The sequence below is a fragment of the Coenobita brevimanus genome, chromosome 27, assembly GCF_032717465.1.
Source record: "Coenobita brevimanus isolate Jiangsu-jjx chromosome 27, ASM3271746v2, whole genome shotgun sequence".
Classification (NCBI taxonomy): Eukaryota; Metazoa; Arthropoda; class Malacostraca; order Decapoda; family Coenobitidae; genus Coenobita; species Coenobita brevimanus.
In genome coordinates, this window is record NC_136980.1 from 14,342,531 (window position 1) to 14,360,970 (window position 18,440).

General features: G+C 40.6%; 1 protein-coding gene across 1 annotated transcript in view; it reads right to left on the reverse strand.

Annotated features, from left to right (window-relative positions):
- The window catches only part of LOC145394424 ((3R)-3-hydroxyacyl-CoA dehydrogenase-like), a 30,736-nt gene that overhangs the window by 818 nt on the left and 11,478 nt on the right, over window positions 1-18,440 (reverse strand). Inside the window, exons 3-5 of the mRNA XM_080268291.1 lie at window positions 9,861-10,054; window positions 9,535-9,719; window positions 9,233-9,360 (exon numbers count right to left, since the gene is read on the reverse strand). Of these exons, the coding sequence (XP_080124417.1) occupies window positions 9,233-9,360; window positions 9,535-9,719; window positions 9,861-10,054 (507 nt within the window). The remainder of the gene's footprint in view (window positions 1-9,232; window positions 9,361-9,534; window positions 9,720-9,860; window positions 10,055-18,440) is intronic.

The following is an 18,440-nucleotide window of genomic DNA, read 5'->3' on the forward strand; positions in this document are numbered from 1 at the left end:
ACCATCCCTTGGATATAAACCTTCACCGGCTTAATCCGATTGGAGCGCAATAATTGCCCACTAAACCACCAGGTGCCAAAATTTGGCTATATGGTTACCACCCAGCGTAGTAAATGGTTTCCTGGTGTACAGGAAACCATTTGGCGTGTCACTCAGTGTAGAGTCACTCACAGGCAGAAGGAAAAGGAAAGAATGAAGGAAAGAAAGACAGAAGAGGGATTGTAAAGTCACCCGTAGTCAGAAGGACAAGGAAAGAATAAAAGAAAGAATGACAGAAGAGGATGGAAGGAAAAAGGATAGTATAATTTCTAACCTCATTCTAGCCATAAACTTGTTATGTAGCTCTGCTGTTGCAAAGAACACATTATTGCAGTTTCCACAGACGAATACTAGAAAGGCTCCAGAACAGAACTGCATTAACAGACATTCCTTCTACCTATAACCTTATCATACACTGGTTAAAAGTCAAAGGCCAGCTTAGGAGCGTGCATACTGTTAGACATTTTACAAGAAAAAATAAGAAAGACACGTTTTTTTCTTCTCCCTGTACACAAACGGGCTCCCAAATCCACTGAATGTCCCAGACTGTGTTACTCATTTACTGAGTCACTGTACTCTTTTAAAAGGATGAACTCTGGTAAGCTGCAACCACAGAATTATATGAATGTCACTTATGGGGGCTGTTGAAGAGTGGGAGTGCCAGTGGGAGTGCATCTGAGATGCAGGTGTTTTGCGTTTTGGGTGTGTCTGGAGTTTATCTTAGCGGTTTCTCCAGACAAAATATATGTTGGGATGTGTCCGTGTGCTGGATACGGTCTGAGTGGGTGTAGTTTTGAAACGTAGGCTGAGATGAAGGCGCCTGACGGCATCAAGCTGGTAAATACAAGTTCTGTGATTGGTTTTTATATCCATTGATGACGACGCTGTTTTTTTTCAGTAATCATGTGTTGAGTACCAGTAGATGCAAGAAAAAGTGGCATGTATGACAGAACCGTTAATATTACAGTAAACAGAAGCCAGTAAGTATTGTTCACGAGATCAAGAAACAAAAACCTTACAAAATAAGTGAGCTTTTATTCTCTGATGTGTTTGTCTACTTATTCTTATCATAATAAACCTGACATGCACACAGTACCTTGTGGAATACTGTATTATTTAACAGGGGGCGAAACTTATATATACATGGGTTCCTACACGCACTTTTTGCCACTGGACGCAGGTTACACTTCGCCAGGCATATTATCAACCTGCAGACGATTTTTGTATTCAGTCGACCTCCATACGGCTGAATATAGCTTAAGGGAGACCTCTTTTGTGGGAAGAGTTAAGGAAGGCTACATTGTCTAACACATCCAGTTTGAAACCACTCTCATGACCAGTTTTAAAAATATCTGGAGATAGCAAGAATAAGATAAAGGAAAACGTTATGGTTGTGAAAGAGTAAATTTCGACAGTTCGGTCCATCTGTTGCTGAATTCGCCATCCAGACGCTTTTATCTCATATATAAGGGTTGATGAAGACTGTACGAGTATCTACAGTAGCTGACAGTTTAATTGGTCCCTTGAAGAGTGTATAGAAAGAAGCAATCACCAAGGGTGTTAGTACTGGTTGTTGGAACCCTCTTTCGTTGAGTTCAACATCCTGCTTCAAATTCTTCGATCCCCTGAAGCCTCCCTGTCCGTCTTTATTCACCATCAGATGATTCTATGCAGCGACATATATCACTGATATATTACAGAATTAATGAAGGCTGCATCTAACCCTTCAGTCGAAATATGCCTCCTAATATGCATTAAATCATCTAAAGATAACAAGTAAATAAGGTGATCTGTGCAGGAGGTAATGCTAATTGTTGGAACCTTCCTTCACCGCGTTCATTATCCTGCTTCATTTCCACTGAACCCTTGAAGCTGGCAAGAGAATAAGAGATGTCCCATACCATGATAGGGTTAACAGTGACGGTATTCACACTATGGCGGTATTTTCGTCCTGCCCTTTGAGCGGTCATAACCAGTCACAACCCGAGGCTTCCCGTGACGTGACTGGTGTAGACATTTATCTCGTCAAAATGGCAGCACGAAAATGTGGTGTAGGTCATATGTGAGCGATATCGATTGCCGTAGCTGGAACAAATATTACAGAGGAGACGTCCATGACAGGGTTTACAGTAATGATTTTATTTTGCTCTCTCTCTCTCTCTCTCTCTCTCTCTCTCTCTCTCTCTCTCTCTCTTACACACACACACACACACACACACACACACACACACACACACACACACACACACACCAGGCCCGTAATTTTCAACACATATTTTGTGGGGCGGCGAGACAAAATGTAGGCCTATATACCTTCGTACTAGAAACTTAACATTAAATCAGAGCGCTTCATTTTGCAGAACATCCGATATTTTTCAGTCTGATTCTACCTACAAGTTGATGTTTAATGAGGCAAGTATGTTTAGTGATTGAGCTGGATGTGTAAATAAAAGGCTTCACTTTCTGCCAGTCTGAACATTGAGCTCAAACTGTAACCAAGTTTAATAATTTGGCCATCCTACATTTATGGTGTAGTAAGCTGCACCCTCATCAAGATTGTTCCTACACGCCTGCGGTAGGATTCAGGTTGAAACATACCGCCCTGCCTTTATTCTTTTGGAAACGATAAGATTATCAACAACTAAGTACTAGCCTATTATGATTTAGTTTATGATCAGTTTGGATCAGAATTGGAAATATTCGATCAAACACGCGTAGAATTGTTGGCATTTTCAACAAAACCACACCAAGTTTTTCTTCCATTTTATTTTCATGTTCAGCCTTATAAGTCCAACGTTGTTTTCTTTCGTAGTAAAGTTCACTCATCTTCCATATCATAACATGTATTTGCCCCCCTCTTCCCCACACACATTTGCATTCCATCATAAAACCCTTGATCTTAGAGCATACATATTCCACAATACGATATGCACAAATTATAAACATTTATTCAACATGCCAGACACGAGCAAACATGGCTTTTCTTCTCTCAGCTGTGTCAATAAATTCGTTCAGAACCGCCTTCAGATCAAGAGTGTCAAGTCTCAAAGAATGAACACTCAGCATGTGGTTTAGCCGGTTGTGGGCCATTGTGCTATTCAAGTCTCTCAATCTTTAGTGTTACGATAACAAAACACAGAAGCATAATTATAAACACATTAGAGAGAAAATAGACTCACAGGCCAGAAGGCAATAGGGAGCTATCGACACGCTTGGCGAATGACAAGAACAGCATTGCCACACAACGTAAACACTGAAAAACATGTAACACTACCACGGTGCGTCTCAAATAGTTGTACCAACAAGATTTATGATAGTATTCGACATATAGTATATTTACTTACAAACTTGGTCAGTGTCACGAGTTGTTACTGAACCCACAATGTTAGGTGAAGTTTTGACAAATATACAGAAAACATTGGGGGACTATAGCCCCCCTAACCCCCCCAGAAATAACGGCCTAGCACACACACACACACACACACACACACACACACACACACACACACACACACACACACACAGCATCCTAGTTCTGTTCCACATTTACCACCATACATACTTCCAAGTACCCATTGTCGTGTCGCAGCTCGGCAGGCTACCTCTAGAAATATCCCGCCATCCTAACCCGCCTCTGATTACATTAGTGCTGTCCTTTGTGCATATTTTCCTTGGCTGAAAAATCGCTTCTCATGATGAGTTACACTTTTTACATGCAGTGATCTGCTCCCATTTTTTTTTTCTCTCTCTCTCTCTCATTTGTTTATTCAGATGCTTTTTATTGACAGTAGCTTCTTTGCAATTGGGCCAATGATGATGCTGATCTATGTGCAACGCTAGGGAATTAGAAACTCTGTGACATCGCACATCCGTTTTGTGTTTTGCTATCTTTGTATCCATTCTTCGTCCTGTTTTCCCTGTGTACGCTTTTGAGCATCCAATAAGCGGTATGTTGTATATTACATTGTTCTCGTTTTTACTTCCTCTCACTTTTGCGTTCACTATTTCTCTTATTTTACATCCCAGTGGTGGTGCGATCCTAAGGCCTGCTCTCTTTAAGTACTTGTTGATAACCAAAGCTTTGGCTGTGTTGGGGACAGATGCATATCTTGTATTGACTTCGATTGATTGAATATTGTAATTATCTCTTTTCTTTTTATATATCATTGTCCTTCCATTCTAGTTTTAGTAACATGCCTACTGTATAGGATAGTTTTTTAAAAGCTTCCATTATATATTAATAAGCTATGCTATCCAGTAGGCATGTTGTTATAACTAAGAAGGAAGTGCAGAGGTAGTCCCGTTTTACTTGTATAAAAGGTGACTACATGTTTACCACACTTACTTCAAGGAAGGAAGATTATCAGTTGCAGGTCTTGTACAGCGGTATGATTATGAACTACTATGCGCAAAAATCCAAAAGAGTGAGAGGGTTGAAGCCTGCTGTCCCACGACACGCATATTAATATCTCAGTGCACTATGGTCGTGTAAGAAACGCGTGATACCTTTCAATTTATCATTGCTGCTTCTCTAGTCTGTCTTAGGGGGATTGCTATATTTATGGGACAGATTATACCTGGAAATATTTCATGTCCAGTCCCTATGTTTGTCATTCCAGATGGTTACGTTCTACGTTTGTGTCATTCCAGATGGTTAGGTTATTTATCTTGGTTAAATACTTCATTTTAACTATATAAAGTAGTTACAAGAAATGGGTGTGACACAACACTTAACAGCTATTTGGGATGAAATTGTTAAGTGTTACAAGTGAAAACTGCCATAGCATGATGAAATGAATAACATTATCAAATTATTAAATTTTAAGTGGAGTCAGAAGTAAAAAAATACCCCAAATTCTGTACATATCTGAGTGCAGAAAAGTGAGCTATTGACAATTTATCTTCACTGTCTACTGTGCAAGGCAATAAATGAGATACAGAGATCCACTACATCCTCTGGAAGTCAGTTATGAATACTCTCTTCATACTATTAGTTTCTAAATCAAGACACTCTTCCCTTCTGTGTGGTGCTGGAAGCACATAAAGTACAACACACAGGACAAGAAAGAACGGCTAATACACATACTATTACTAGTTCAACTGTAGTTCTGGTTCTTTGAACAGTGTGATTAGGAACTCTGCAATAGTCCTGTAATACAGTTATTGTTTAGTGCGACTTATTTGGCAGCAGTACTTTTACTACGCCTGTATTTCACTATGAAAGATCCGAGGAGGGACACGTCTATTGCAGGTAAATATGTCTTAACCAACCTACGGCAGCCCCACCTACTGCCTAATGTTGGTGCTGTCATTATCTTGTAAATGACTGCTGATCCCTCAGAGTTGCTTCTGATGGTACCTGTGATTGACTGAATAAAGGCATGGTGTCAGCTGCTGCCAAGGGAGATTTACAATTACAGAAGTTATGCACAGGGTGATGTGTCGGAGAGAAATATCTGGTTATGAGAAATTTATGCTTGGGATCTGTCGTCTTAACATCACAGTAAACAATAGCACCAGAAATTCAGATATTGCGTTTTGAGCATCGTAAGTACGTGTTTTGTGTATAACGCCCAGGAAACTATTAATACACAGGGTGGTAACCATATAGTGAAATGGAGGCGTAGTGTCTAGTGGGTTAAGGCATTCCATTAGGATGAGGCTCATATGAATTTCCATCTGCAGGGTGGTTGGGGTTCATTGCTGACATGACGGCACTGAAGGACGAGCGACGCTGGTCACCCATGCCTTACATGTTGGGAGTGAGTACTCCAGCCCCGAACCCCTATGATCCCAGAGAAGGACTGGATGATTAAACATACATTTTATAAGTTCATGGCATTAGATATTATTACACCTGCACGGACGATAGTTCAGCAGATGTAATGCTTTTCGTAGCACATGTGTGCATGTGTGTGTGCAACTATCTGTGTTTGTCGGTGTAAACAAATTACCGTAACTCAGTTTAGATCTGATTTTAAACAACTCTGTGGCAGTGTTGAGGATTAGTCAAGCGATTAGCAAATTCTTTTGGAGACCAATCGCTCAGAGGTCAATGTCCCATGGCAATGTTAACCTCAATAGATTTAGTCTGATTTAGAACAAACTTGGTGGAAGGGTTGAAGGTAAGGCAAGACTGGAGAGAGAAATTTTTTCAACAATCATTTAAAAGTCAAAGCCACACAGAATCGTCAAGGTTCTTCCCGTATGTGTCTGTGTGAGAAGAAAATAACTATAAGTTTCATCTGATTGGTACCATCCTTCTTAGAACAAGTGGCGATCAGTCAAGAGGTTGATCTATTTTCTTTATCTTTTTTTTTTTTTTTTTTTTAATAACAGTAGGACAATGGTCAGGATCTCATAGTAGAATCTATGTAAAAAGTTTATGTTCAATTTTCACCGAACTTTCTACAAAAGTTCAGGAGAAGCAAGGATAAAGGAACTGGATGTTGAGAACAATCAATCAAAGGCAAAGGTCACACAGAAAGACCAAAGATCAAAATCAGATGGCATGGTCAGCACAAACGGTTTTAATCCAATTTAAGGCAAATTTGGTGGAAGGCTTGAAGGAAAGAAAAGACGGAATTGTTCGATTCTAAGAACAGTAAGTCAACAGTCAAGGCCAGAAGGCAAGGCAAAATGTTCCACCCTATGACTCAGACAGTATATAGTACAGTTTAGACCAAAGTTAGTGGAGGAATTAACAGGTAATCCAAGGACGAAAAGATCTGATTTTGAGAATAAGTAAGAACAACTAAGACAATTTTGATTCAATTTGGACCAAACTCAGTGAATGGGTAGAGTCAGGCGAGTCATACCCAAGTCAATGATTCCTCCCTTAGATCATTTGTAAAAGCAGAGGTGTTGCACTCTCTGAGTGCTCATTCCTATTTACTCTGTCACTATGAAATATGGAAGGTTATACCATGTGATTCTTTAACCTGCCCCCTGGCCACAGTCTTCTCAGTGAATCAGGAGTAAGCCTTACCAGGATAACAGACCTTGCTAGTTTACCTGTTACCCCATTTCGCATGTACTACATCTCATAACATAGTCTTCTGCAGTACAACCTAGCACATAAGATTTCATACTTTGTTGTTGTTGTTGTTGTTGTTTCTTGACCCCAAACTACATGGCCAAGCAGACCCGTCAACCACGGGTAAGCAACTGCCCCACTGGGTTCGTCCCACAGATTCCCAACCCCGTTGATGCTGTCTGCATTTTAGTGTGGTACAGTATGTGCTATGCAGTGCTCCATAACGTGTGTTATATTGCGTGGGTTCATTCTAGAAGCGCGGCATGTACAGTCTTTAGTTCCACCCAACGTGAATCTACACTGAAGTGGATTGGGTGATGTCCTGATCTAAATCTAGCTTGTTGTACTCGATCAGGTCTGTCGAACCCTCAAACGGCGGGCTACTTTCCAATTTTACGTCCGTGTGGGATGAGTTATTTTGGAAAAAATAAAGTGTTATTAAATCAGGCTAAACATGCATAAATGGATCAGAACAGCAGAAAAAACAAATGATTTGATGTTACTCTCTTCAGATTGCACGCGGGCTGGGTGGTGGTGGGAGGTGAGTGAGAGGGGTGGTGGTGCGTCAAGGTCACTCTCAGTGGCACGCGACTGACAGCACACAGGCACAGTCTTGTTTACTGCTTTTTTTTTTCTTTTTTTCTTTTTTTAACATTATGTATACTGTTCTGTCATCAAGGTGCACTATGAACACTACACACATTATATGTAAATTATTTTTACTTTACGTTTCTACAGGTATAATTTTACTTTATGTAAATATTATGTACAACTGTTCATATTACCACAACTGTTCACACTAGTATGTTACAATATGGTATTCTGTGAAGCAGTCAGTACAGAGACCCACACCACACTCCTGGCATATAATAGGCCCGCACTGGAATGTGTTCTGGAACGTCGACCGCCTTTTCCTTGACGGATGTTCCGGAACGTTGTCGCCTTTTATGGGTTAAGAATGCCTCTGTTTATGGTAATTTTGAGAGGAGGAGCTTGTAATATGCTGTTCTGAATGAGATTTGTACTGACCTGCGCAAGAAATGAGTATGTTGGTAATTCTTCATTGCCAATGTTGGAATGTTTGGAGGTGGAATGATGTTGAAGAGAGTCTGGTAATGTTTGTGCGTGTTTGTTTTATAGGCCTAGTTGTGTTGTGTGGCCCTGTTATATAATGACAGGGGTAATGTGGGTTGGGGTAGGCTGCCACACAGAACTGTATGCCTCTCATATCAAGATACTGTCTAATAGCAATGACTCTAGTTTCAAAGAGTAAGTGAGTTGTGGGAGTGGTTTTGGTGCAGCCAGTAATGATGCGTGGGACGTTGTTCTGTATGGTCTGCAAGGTGCTGTAGTGGGTGTTGGAAAGGATGGGGGCACATGCCAGGCAGGCACAAGGCATCACTGGTGTTGTAAATAAGCTGCAGAGCAGCAACAGATGGGATATCATTCTGATTCTAACATATGTAAAAACTTATTGCAAAACATATAGAATGAAATTGTTATTGTAAATATTCTCACAATATTAGTTTCTTGTTTATAGGTACTGTGTTTTTGACAGTGTTATCATGCATGGCAGTCAATACCCATATTACTGTACAATGCACAAGGTTTGCAGAGGAAATATCTGTCGCGTACAGGAAACAATTACTGGATCTCTCACTAATGACTTGATGTCATCAGGCTCCTTCATCTTGGCAGAAATACAAAGAACTACCATATCGTTTATATTATATTTTACCTTAAATCTAATGAAACTGTTGCATTCACGTGAATTCTTTACATGACGTTCCTGCTTTTCTTAATCTGATTGAATGTTCGTATAAAAAGTAAAAGAATATAAAAAGTTGAATAGGAATTAGTTTTATATCATTTAGCTTTGGTTAGGACGAATATTTGAAAATACACTTCTGCTTTCCAACCATTATTGTGTCCATTTATGTAATGTGAATTTATTTAGTTTGTGTAACAGCAGAGCTATGGATGAAAGAATCCGAACATATAACCTGGTAAAGCCTGGGGCAAAAATGACACCTCACCCTTCCAGCCACTCTTCTTCCTGGTGTCGGACGTCTACACCCAGCATATTAAATATTATCACCTCACAAATCCAGCCACCAGTCATCTCACAACATCGACCTACTCACTGCCTCCACTAACCTTCAGGGCGGCCAGCTCTACCCAATGGTGTGAGCCGCTTGAAGTTCTCACGTGACTCCTTACTTCGGCGTGCAGTCATTGGTGTGTCAATCAGTCCAGGAAGCACACAGTTTACACGTATGGCTTTGCTGAAATGGTATTGAGATCCAGTAACTTACATTTCGGTATGGATGAATCATATTACATAAAAAAAATCGTTCTTTATGTACAGTATGAGGAAAATGAATACCAGCATTAATGCAAATACTGTACATGGAAGCCATGATCAATCCATTGCCTGAATGCCTATATGGATTAGCTACCTCGCCAATTCCGCAGCACACGTCTTGGTGAGTGAAATAACTCCTCCTTTACTGGCAGTATAGCCAACCCTGTCGGTAAAGCCTGTTTTCCCCACAATACTTGCAATATTCACTACTGCACCCTTGGAATCCTTCCCATTTTCCAGCAGTGACGTTGCGAAAGCCTGTGTTACCAAGAAAGTTCCCTGGGGAGTAAAATATGATAATAATGCTAGATTCATTGTTGCCTGAGTATAAGTATTTTCATAATAGTTTGAGCATTTTCTCTTACTTTTTATGTCATGTACTATTAAACACTGAAGTGATCGTCACAACTAGGAACTGACCGTCAGGTTGACATCAATATTTTTCTTCCAGGAGTCACCATCAGTGTCTAAGATGGGAGCTATGATGGCCACGCCGGCACAGTTGATTAGCAGCGAGGGCGAGGCACCACACTGGTCCTGGGCTGACTTCATGGCGTCCTCCACACTGCTCCTATCTCTCACGTCCATGGCCACAGCCACGTGCTGCCGCCCACCTGCCAGAGACGGGAATAATACATATGTTCTTTACTATGAAATATTACAAGAAGTTTCGTAAATAATAACACCAAAGTCCTGCACACCAGAATATTTTCAGGTGCAAATAGCAATGACAGGAAATGTTTGGTGCAGCAGCAATTCCCAAAAAAGTATGTTTGTGCTGCGAGGAACTTAATAATGACCTTTGATTCCAATTAAAAAGTTAAATGGACATCACCTGAACGGACCTAAATGCAAAATTAGAAGTTTTACCTCAGGACTGCAAGCGGGTCACAAAAAGAGTTTCATTAGATTATTTACCGTCAAATACACCAGGAAAAATGCCAACCTTCTCCCCAGGCAATAAATAACTGTACCATCCTGTCTTACAAGTGGAGGTGTGGACACGCTGACACCAAAGAAAGCAGAAATGAGCGAGCTGCACCACTTGTGAGACTGGCTGGCCTCCCTGAGATGCTATGGTCAGACTCAAATATGAAGTCCGTTTAGGTGGGGCCCGCGCGGGGATTTCCCTCTCTACAGCTCTGCCAAACCTCCTCTCTCTCTCTCTCTCTCTCTCTCTCTCTCTCTCTCTCTCAGTTGATTGAGAAAGTTTTAATATATTTATAAGTTTTGTTTTCTCCTATATTGTTTCGACCTTTTTTCCACACCATCACTGAGGTAAAAGTCTTGGCGCGTTTTTTTTTATAGAGGTTTCCCCAGTAGGCATAAGTCCTCTCTTTGATCATTCTTCTAAAAAATACTTGTTCACATTGTAAATAAGTTCTTTCTCCCGACTGTGGAGCACACGAGAGCGAGTCGGAGTAGCTGCCATCGTGGGTGGGGATCAGGCAGGAAGTGACCGGTCACCTGTAGTCTGAGGTGGGTGTCCTTGACCTCTGGCAACGTCGGAAAGCGACGTTGTCACGTGGTGTGGAATTTATACAAATCATTGCTATTATCCTAAAAAGCGACACATTCATAGCACTATATAGCCTTATTTAATATATTTAATAAGTACAGAATATTTAATATATAATTTCAAATAGTAAATAGCTGACATATGACAGAGAGAGAGATAGGTACTGGGGTTGATGCGGCAGAGCTGTAGAGAGGGATATCCCCTCTCAGGCCCCACCCAAACGGACTTCATATTTGAGTCTGACCATAGTGTTATATTCTGATTCAGCTACTGAGTAAGCAGCCTGATCCACAGGCCTGGGGAGATTATGAGAGAGAGAGAGAGAGAGAGAGAGAGATCCACTAATTCTGAGCATTCCTGAGCACATATAGAAACAGCGTTTTAAATACTCACAAAGAAAAAAAAAATCGTCGAGTCAGCATGGTCAACATTGTCAGCCTGTTCACTGCACCAAACACACCGTGCAATATATAGTTTATAGAAGGAGAATGAAACAAAAGCATTTCAGTTTAACTGATATTTGTTTATCAGTACTTGGTTTTCCCATCCATAACCTTCAGCACAACTATTAAGCGACTTGACCTGCTGCTGGAGATACTATACCTATCTATCTATCTATACAGTATATATATATATATATATATATATATATATATATATATATATATATATATATATATATATACACACACACACACACACAAATAGAGGCTTCAGTGGTGCAGTATATATATATATATATATATATATATATATATATATATATATATATATATAGAGGCTTCAGTGGTGCAGCTGCACGAGGCTTACATGAAGGAGTGTTAGTGCCAGCTTTAACATATGGATGTCAAACTATGGTGTGGCATGAAAATGAAAAGTCATGAATAAGCACAGTGGAGATGGGACTGCTGAGGAATATATGTGGAGTACAGAGGGTGGAAAGGATATGAAATAATGTGATTCGTGAAAGATGTGGAGTGAGGAAGTCGGTGGACACCAGAATCGAAAAGAGTGTACTGAGATGGTATGGTCATGAGAAGAAAATGGATAAAAATAGAGTGGTGAAAAAGGTATATATGGGCGAATTTGAAGGAGGGAGGAGGCGAGGTAGGCCAAGGAGAAGGTGGAGAGATATGGTGGATGAGTGTGTGAGGAGGAGAGATTTGAAAGTAGATGAGGCTAGGAAACTGACAAGAGATCGAGCTGGCTGGATGAATGTTATGAGGAGAAGTGCATGATCAGTGATCTGGCACCCCTTTTAACGTGCAGCATCCGGACTGACTGTCGGAAACGTTTTCGTGAAGCTACAGAACGTGGTGAATGTTTCTGGCGTATCCGATAGAGCCAGGATTCCGGAAGCTTGAATGATGGGTGAATGGAAGCGTAGCCCACTGGACTGGGCAAATTTAGGCTGTCTGGACAGTGCTACTCCTCGTCCTGCCCGAAGGTGGGAAGGGAGGTTCGGATGATGATAATATATTATATATATATATATATATATATATATATATATATATATATATATATATATATATATATATACATATATATATATATATATATATATATATATATATATATATATATATGGGGCTGAAACATGGAACATGAGAGTAGCAGAGAGGAAAAGTTTGAATGTAATGGAGATGAGGTGTCTGACGAGTACAGTATGTGTGGAGTGACGCTTATGGATCGTGTGAGAAATAATGAAGTGCGAAGGAGAACTGTGCCTGTATTAATAAAAACTCCTAGGAGTAAAAGTTCCTCTCAAAATGAAATTTGGCTCCTAATTTCTAGAAGTACTCCTAAAAGTTACTTTCAACTCCTAAGTTTACTCGTAAAATCGCTAAAAAATAAAAGTCCTCCACAAGGACTTTTAAGGAGTTAGGAGGGCTTTTAGTGACAGTAATCACAGTAGCTGCGTCCCTCAAACACCAAGAGACAAGACATCATAGACCATGGCTGACCGACACCATCCACCACGCAGAAATTTTCGAGGTCGGAAGGATGCATTCATGGAATATGATGATCAAGAACTTGTAAGAAGGTACCGTTTCGATCGTGAGGGCATTCTGCTTATTACTGATTTAGTAAGAGATGTACTGGAAAGACCCACACATCGAAACCATCCTCTCACATCCGAGATGAAAGTGTTGATACTATTTAGGTACCTTGCAACTGGAAAAATGCAGCAGTGTACTTGTGATGACTTTGGACCATCGCAGCCATCAGTGAGCAATGTGATAACGGAAACACTCTATGCTCTAACTGCTCCACACATTGTTAAGAGGTTTGTGAAGGTCCCTCGTACACTTTTTCCGTCCAGTTTCTCTTTCTCCTGAATTTATCTGCAGCCTTGGAATCTTGAAATTGTGCCATTGGTGACGGTCATTGTACCATGTACACACGATGCCCCGATGGTAGCAGGTACGATCAGCTGACCACACGATGTGTTTACAGTTTATCCATTTTATCGACATTCGTAAAGAATCATAATATATGATAAAATAGATGTTGTTTCTATTTATAAAAACTAGTTTTTCATTTTTTAACTACATACTGATACTCTAAGGCTTTGTAATGGTAATTTTTTTAATATATTAAGCAGAGATTCTTTGTGTTGGTAACACTTCGTGGTAGGAGCGATATTACTACTACCAGTCCTCCTAGGAGGAACTTTTAGAAGCAACTCTCAGCTACAACCACTTTTAGTAGCAATTTTGGGAATACTCCTAGAAGTTTTTATTAATACAGGCCCTGGAGTTGTTCGGGAGATGGCTGATTGAGTTGAGCAGACGGTGTTGCGATGGTTTGGGCATATGGAGAGAATGGATAATAAGCGATTGGTGAAAAAGATAACTAGAGCTGATGTGAGAGGTGTAAAGCTGAGAAGGAGACCACGAAACAGATGGATGGACAGTGTGAAGAAAGCGTTGAATGCGAGAGGGATGTCTGTTGAGCAAGGAAGAGTGGCTGTGCGGGACAGAAATAAATGGAGAGAAATTGTGAATGAATAAATGATGACGCAGCCCTGGGGGGATATTCTCCCGCATTTGGTCTGATCAGCTAATCAGGTCAGGTGCGGGTAAGGGGATGGGTCTATTATGATGTGGCAGGGGTAAACCAGCTCTGCTGTCGGGCCTTGCTGCGGATGTCATTGATTGCACTGCGCAGTTGACCCTCGTGCGGTGTGGTGAGGAGAGGATCTGTCCCTTCTTCTCTCTGGGGCTAAGATGCAAATGAATGTGTTTGAATGGATGAGTAAATGGGGAGTGTGTCGTCCTGTCTCGGCTACCTCCCTTTTCTTGGGGGAAGCAGCCTAGGTGTATGTATATATATATATATATATATATATATATATATATATATATATATATATATATATATATATATATATATATATATATATATATATATATATATATATATAATATATATTAGTATATTTAGGCAGAATGTTTTCTTTAATACAAAAATCATTAAAGACCAAGGCGTAGCCATTGTTCACTATTTTTCTGTTGATCTTTTCGAGTTTTCTTACACATTGTTTTACACTATGATTCAGGTTGTAGATAATATGTCCAAGATCCATGTCGTAACTATATTTTATTAATTATTTATTTTCATTTTTCGTAGGACGTTTCGTGTATCCTTACACATCATCAGCGACTGTAATATAGATACAATACACTATAAAACATGACATATACAACATAAACCTATACAATATATATACTGAAATGTACAACAACGACTAATAAAAGTGTAGAGTTACAAGAGTATGGATAAAAGAGACAAACCCTTTAGGTGAAGTCAAGTATGAGCTACAGTTAAAGGTGTATGGATAAAAGAGACAAACCTTATAGGTGTAGTCAGCTATGAGCTACGTGGTTGACTGCGAAGGTTGTATGGGTGAGTGGGTGTTTGTGGCTGTGTAGTGTTGCCAGTTGTGTTATTGTGTGTGTAATGTTCATTTGTAATTGTGTATTGTATCTATATTACAGTCGCTGATGATGTGTAAGGATACACGAAACGTCCTACGAAAAATGAAAATAAATAATTAATAAAATATAGTTACGACATGGATCTTGGACATATTATCTACAACCTGAATCATAGTGTAAAACAATGTGTAAGAAAACTCGAAAAGATCAACAGAAAAATAGTGAACAATGGCTACGCCTTGGTCTTTAATGATTTTTGTATAAAAGAAATATATATATATATATATATATATATATATATATATATATATATATATATATATATATATATATATATATATATATATATATATATATATATATATATATATATATATATATATATATATATATATATATATATATATATATATATATATATATATATAATGAAGAAATGGAAAATGTGAGTACGTTTAGGTACTTGGGTAGTGTGATGAGTAAGGATGGAAGTTTGGAGGGTGAAGTGCTTGAAAGGGTACAACAAGGAAGAAAGGTTGCTGGTTCATTGAAAGCAGTGATAACAAACAGGGAAGTGAGCATGGAAGTGATAAGTTGCTACATGACAGTATTGTGATACCAACTCTAACGTATGGAAGTGAAGCTTGGACGTTGTTGGAGGGACACAAGTCGAGAGAGGAGTGGAAATGAGTTATTTAAGAGGATAGCCTGTGGAGCCACATGGAGAGACAGGCTGACAAATGAGGATGTAAAGGAGCATTGTGTTGTGGATGTGGATGTGATAGGAAGCGTTAGGAGAAACACATTGAGGTGGTTTGGCCATGTGGAGAGAATGGACAGTGAGAGACTGACGAGGGGAGTGTATGTGAGTGAAGTGGAGGGAAGGAGAGGGAGGGGGAGGCCAAGGATGAGATGGAGGGATGGAGTGGAGAGGTATATGACAGAGAGGTGTGTGAGTTGGGAGCAGGACAGGGATATGGCGGGGGACAGTGCGACATGGAGGCGATTTGTTTGTGGCCACCCCAAACGGGATTAAGGCGTCTGACAATATATATATATATATATATATATATATATATATATATATATATATATATATATATATATATATATATATATATATATATATATATATATATATATAGTGGAGCCTCTGTGGTACAGTGGTAGAGTGTGCGTTTTATACACGGGTGGACCAGGGTTCGCGCCCCGCTAGGGTATTAAACTTTGGGAGTGTTCACCCGGCCACGTACTGCATTGGCGGACACAAGAGGTGCTGTGGTTGAACCAGTGTCGCTTACTGTAAAGTATGCTTGCACCCAGTCGGCTTGCGTGGGCCGATTACACTTGGTTCACAAACTACACACAAATCCAAAGCCACTCCAACACTACAATTACATTTACAAGCACTTCTCACCCTACATACAATCTCTACTAGACAGCCTAAGCCACTCGGTAGAGATACATTGGCTGTATCGTCCCGACCTCGGTCGGGATAGGCCGGTCCTGCAGTGGATACTCAAACGGCTGATGATGATGATGATGATATATATAGTGGTAGGTGGGGGTGGCGGCGCTCACATGCATTCACTCGGTGTAGTGCTGCTTTGGGTGGCTGTCCTTTCCTCTCTTCCTTCCTCTTCTGTCTTTCTTTCCTTCATTCTTTCCTTTTCCTTCTACCTACGGGTGACTTTACACTCCCTTTTCTGTCTTTCTTTCCTTCTTTCCTTCCCCTTCCTTCTGCCTAAGGGTTACTGCACTGAGTGACAAGCCAAATGGTTTCCTATACACCAGGAGTAGACTGTAGCACCAGTCGAGCAGGGCAGTACTCCTGAGGTGGATGGAAAGCTGATGACAGGGAGTGCTGGAGCTCCCGTTTCATCAGCCCTCAGGACTAGTTCCTGACCATCCTCCTTTGCTGAACTTTTTCAGTGTCTCAGTTACACAGGGAGAAGGCCAGCATGCTCTCCAGTACAAATTTCTCTAACTATCTACACCAAACTACATACACAGTACACACTACACTTCATATTCAAAATGCATTTAAAATGGCGTCTCTTCACCAAGCCTCGGAGTCCCCAGGGGGGGGACCATAAATGCCCCAACCATCCGCCCCTCTCCCGGTGACGACTCGAGTTGCCTGAAACCACTGTCTGACTCTCTTCTTCTTTATTTCTGCAACATTCGCGGCCTTTCCTCTAACTTTCGCTCTGTTGAGCACCACCTCTCCTCCTCTAAACCTCACCTTCTTTTTCTAACTGAGACTCAGCTGTCTGGGGCAACTGACAGCAAACCCTTTTCTGTATCCTCCTACTTTCTCTATACTCATTTCAAAGCCAAAGGTGGCTGTTGTGTATATATACGCAACCTTTCATCTTGCTCTCGTGTTCCTGAACTCGATTCTTCTGAATTCTCTACACTCTGGCTTCGGCTTTCCTGTCATTCTCTGACTAAATATATATGTGCTGTTTACATATCCCCTAATTCTACTGACTATCAAAAATTCTTCGACTATCTTACTTCTACGATGGAACACATTCTATCCATTTCTCCTTTCTCTGAAATCTCCATTCTAGGAAATTTCAATGTTCACCACCACCTTTGGCTCTTCTCTCCTTTCACGGATCCACCTGGTGAACAAGCCTACATCTTTTCTATCCTTAATGACCTAGAGCAGCTTGTACAGCACCCTACCCGTATCCCCGATCGCCTTGGAGAGAGCCCCAACATACTTGACCTCTTCCTCACAACTAATCCTTCTGCTTACTCTGTTAATCTTTTCTCTCTGTTGGGCTCCTCCGATCACAATCTTATTACCTTAACCTGTCCTATCACTCCGGTACGGCCTGTGAACCCTCCAGGGAAACGTTGTCTGTGGCATTTTGGAGCCGCGGACTGGGAGGCCCTCAGGCAGTACTTCTTTGATTTTCCCTGGAATGATTATTGCTTCCATGGCCGTGAGCCATCTGAGTGTGCCTTGCGCATTACGGAGGTTATTCTCTTGGGCATGGAAGCATACATTCCTTTCTCATATCCTTTGACTAACGCAAGAAAGCCTTGGTTTAATCACGCTTGTTCTAATGCTGTCCGCAACAAGGAGAGGGCCTACAATAGGTACCGGAGCCAACCCACCTCTGAATCACATCATCTTTATGTTTCTGCCCGGAATCGTGCTAAGTCTGTTCTTCGCTCTACTAAAAATAATTTCATCCATACTAAATGCTCTCAACTCTTCAACTCGAATTCTTCCCCCTCCTTCTGGCACCTTGCCAAAAATCTTTCTAACAACTTTACTTCATCATCCTCTCTATTCTACTCTGATGGTTCTGTAGCTATTTCTTCTACTGATAAAGCAGATCTCTTCGCACAGACTTTCTCCTCCAATTCCACCTTAGACGATTCCGGTGCTGTTCCTCCATCTTTTCCCCCCTCTGACTTCCTCATGGCTGACATTAAAATTTCTTCAGTTGATGTATTTTCTGCCATCACTGGCCTCAGTACTAACAAGGCATATGGGCCTGATGGGGTCCCTCCTGT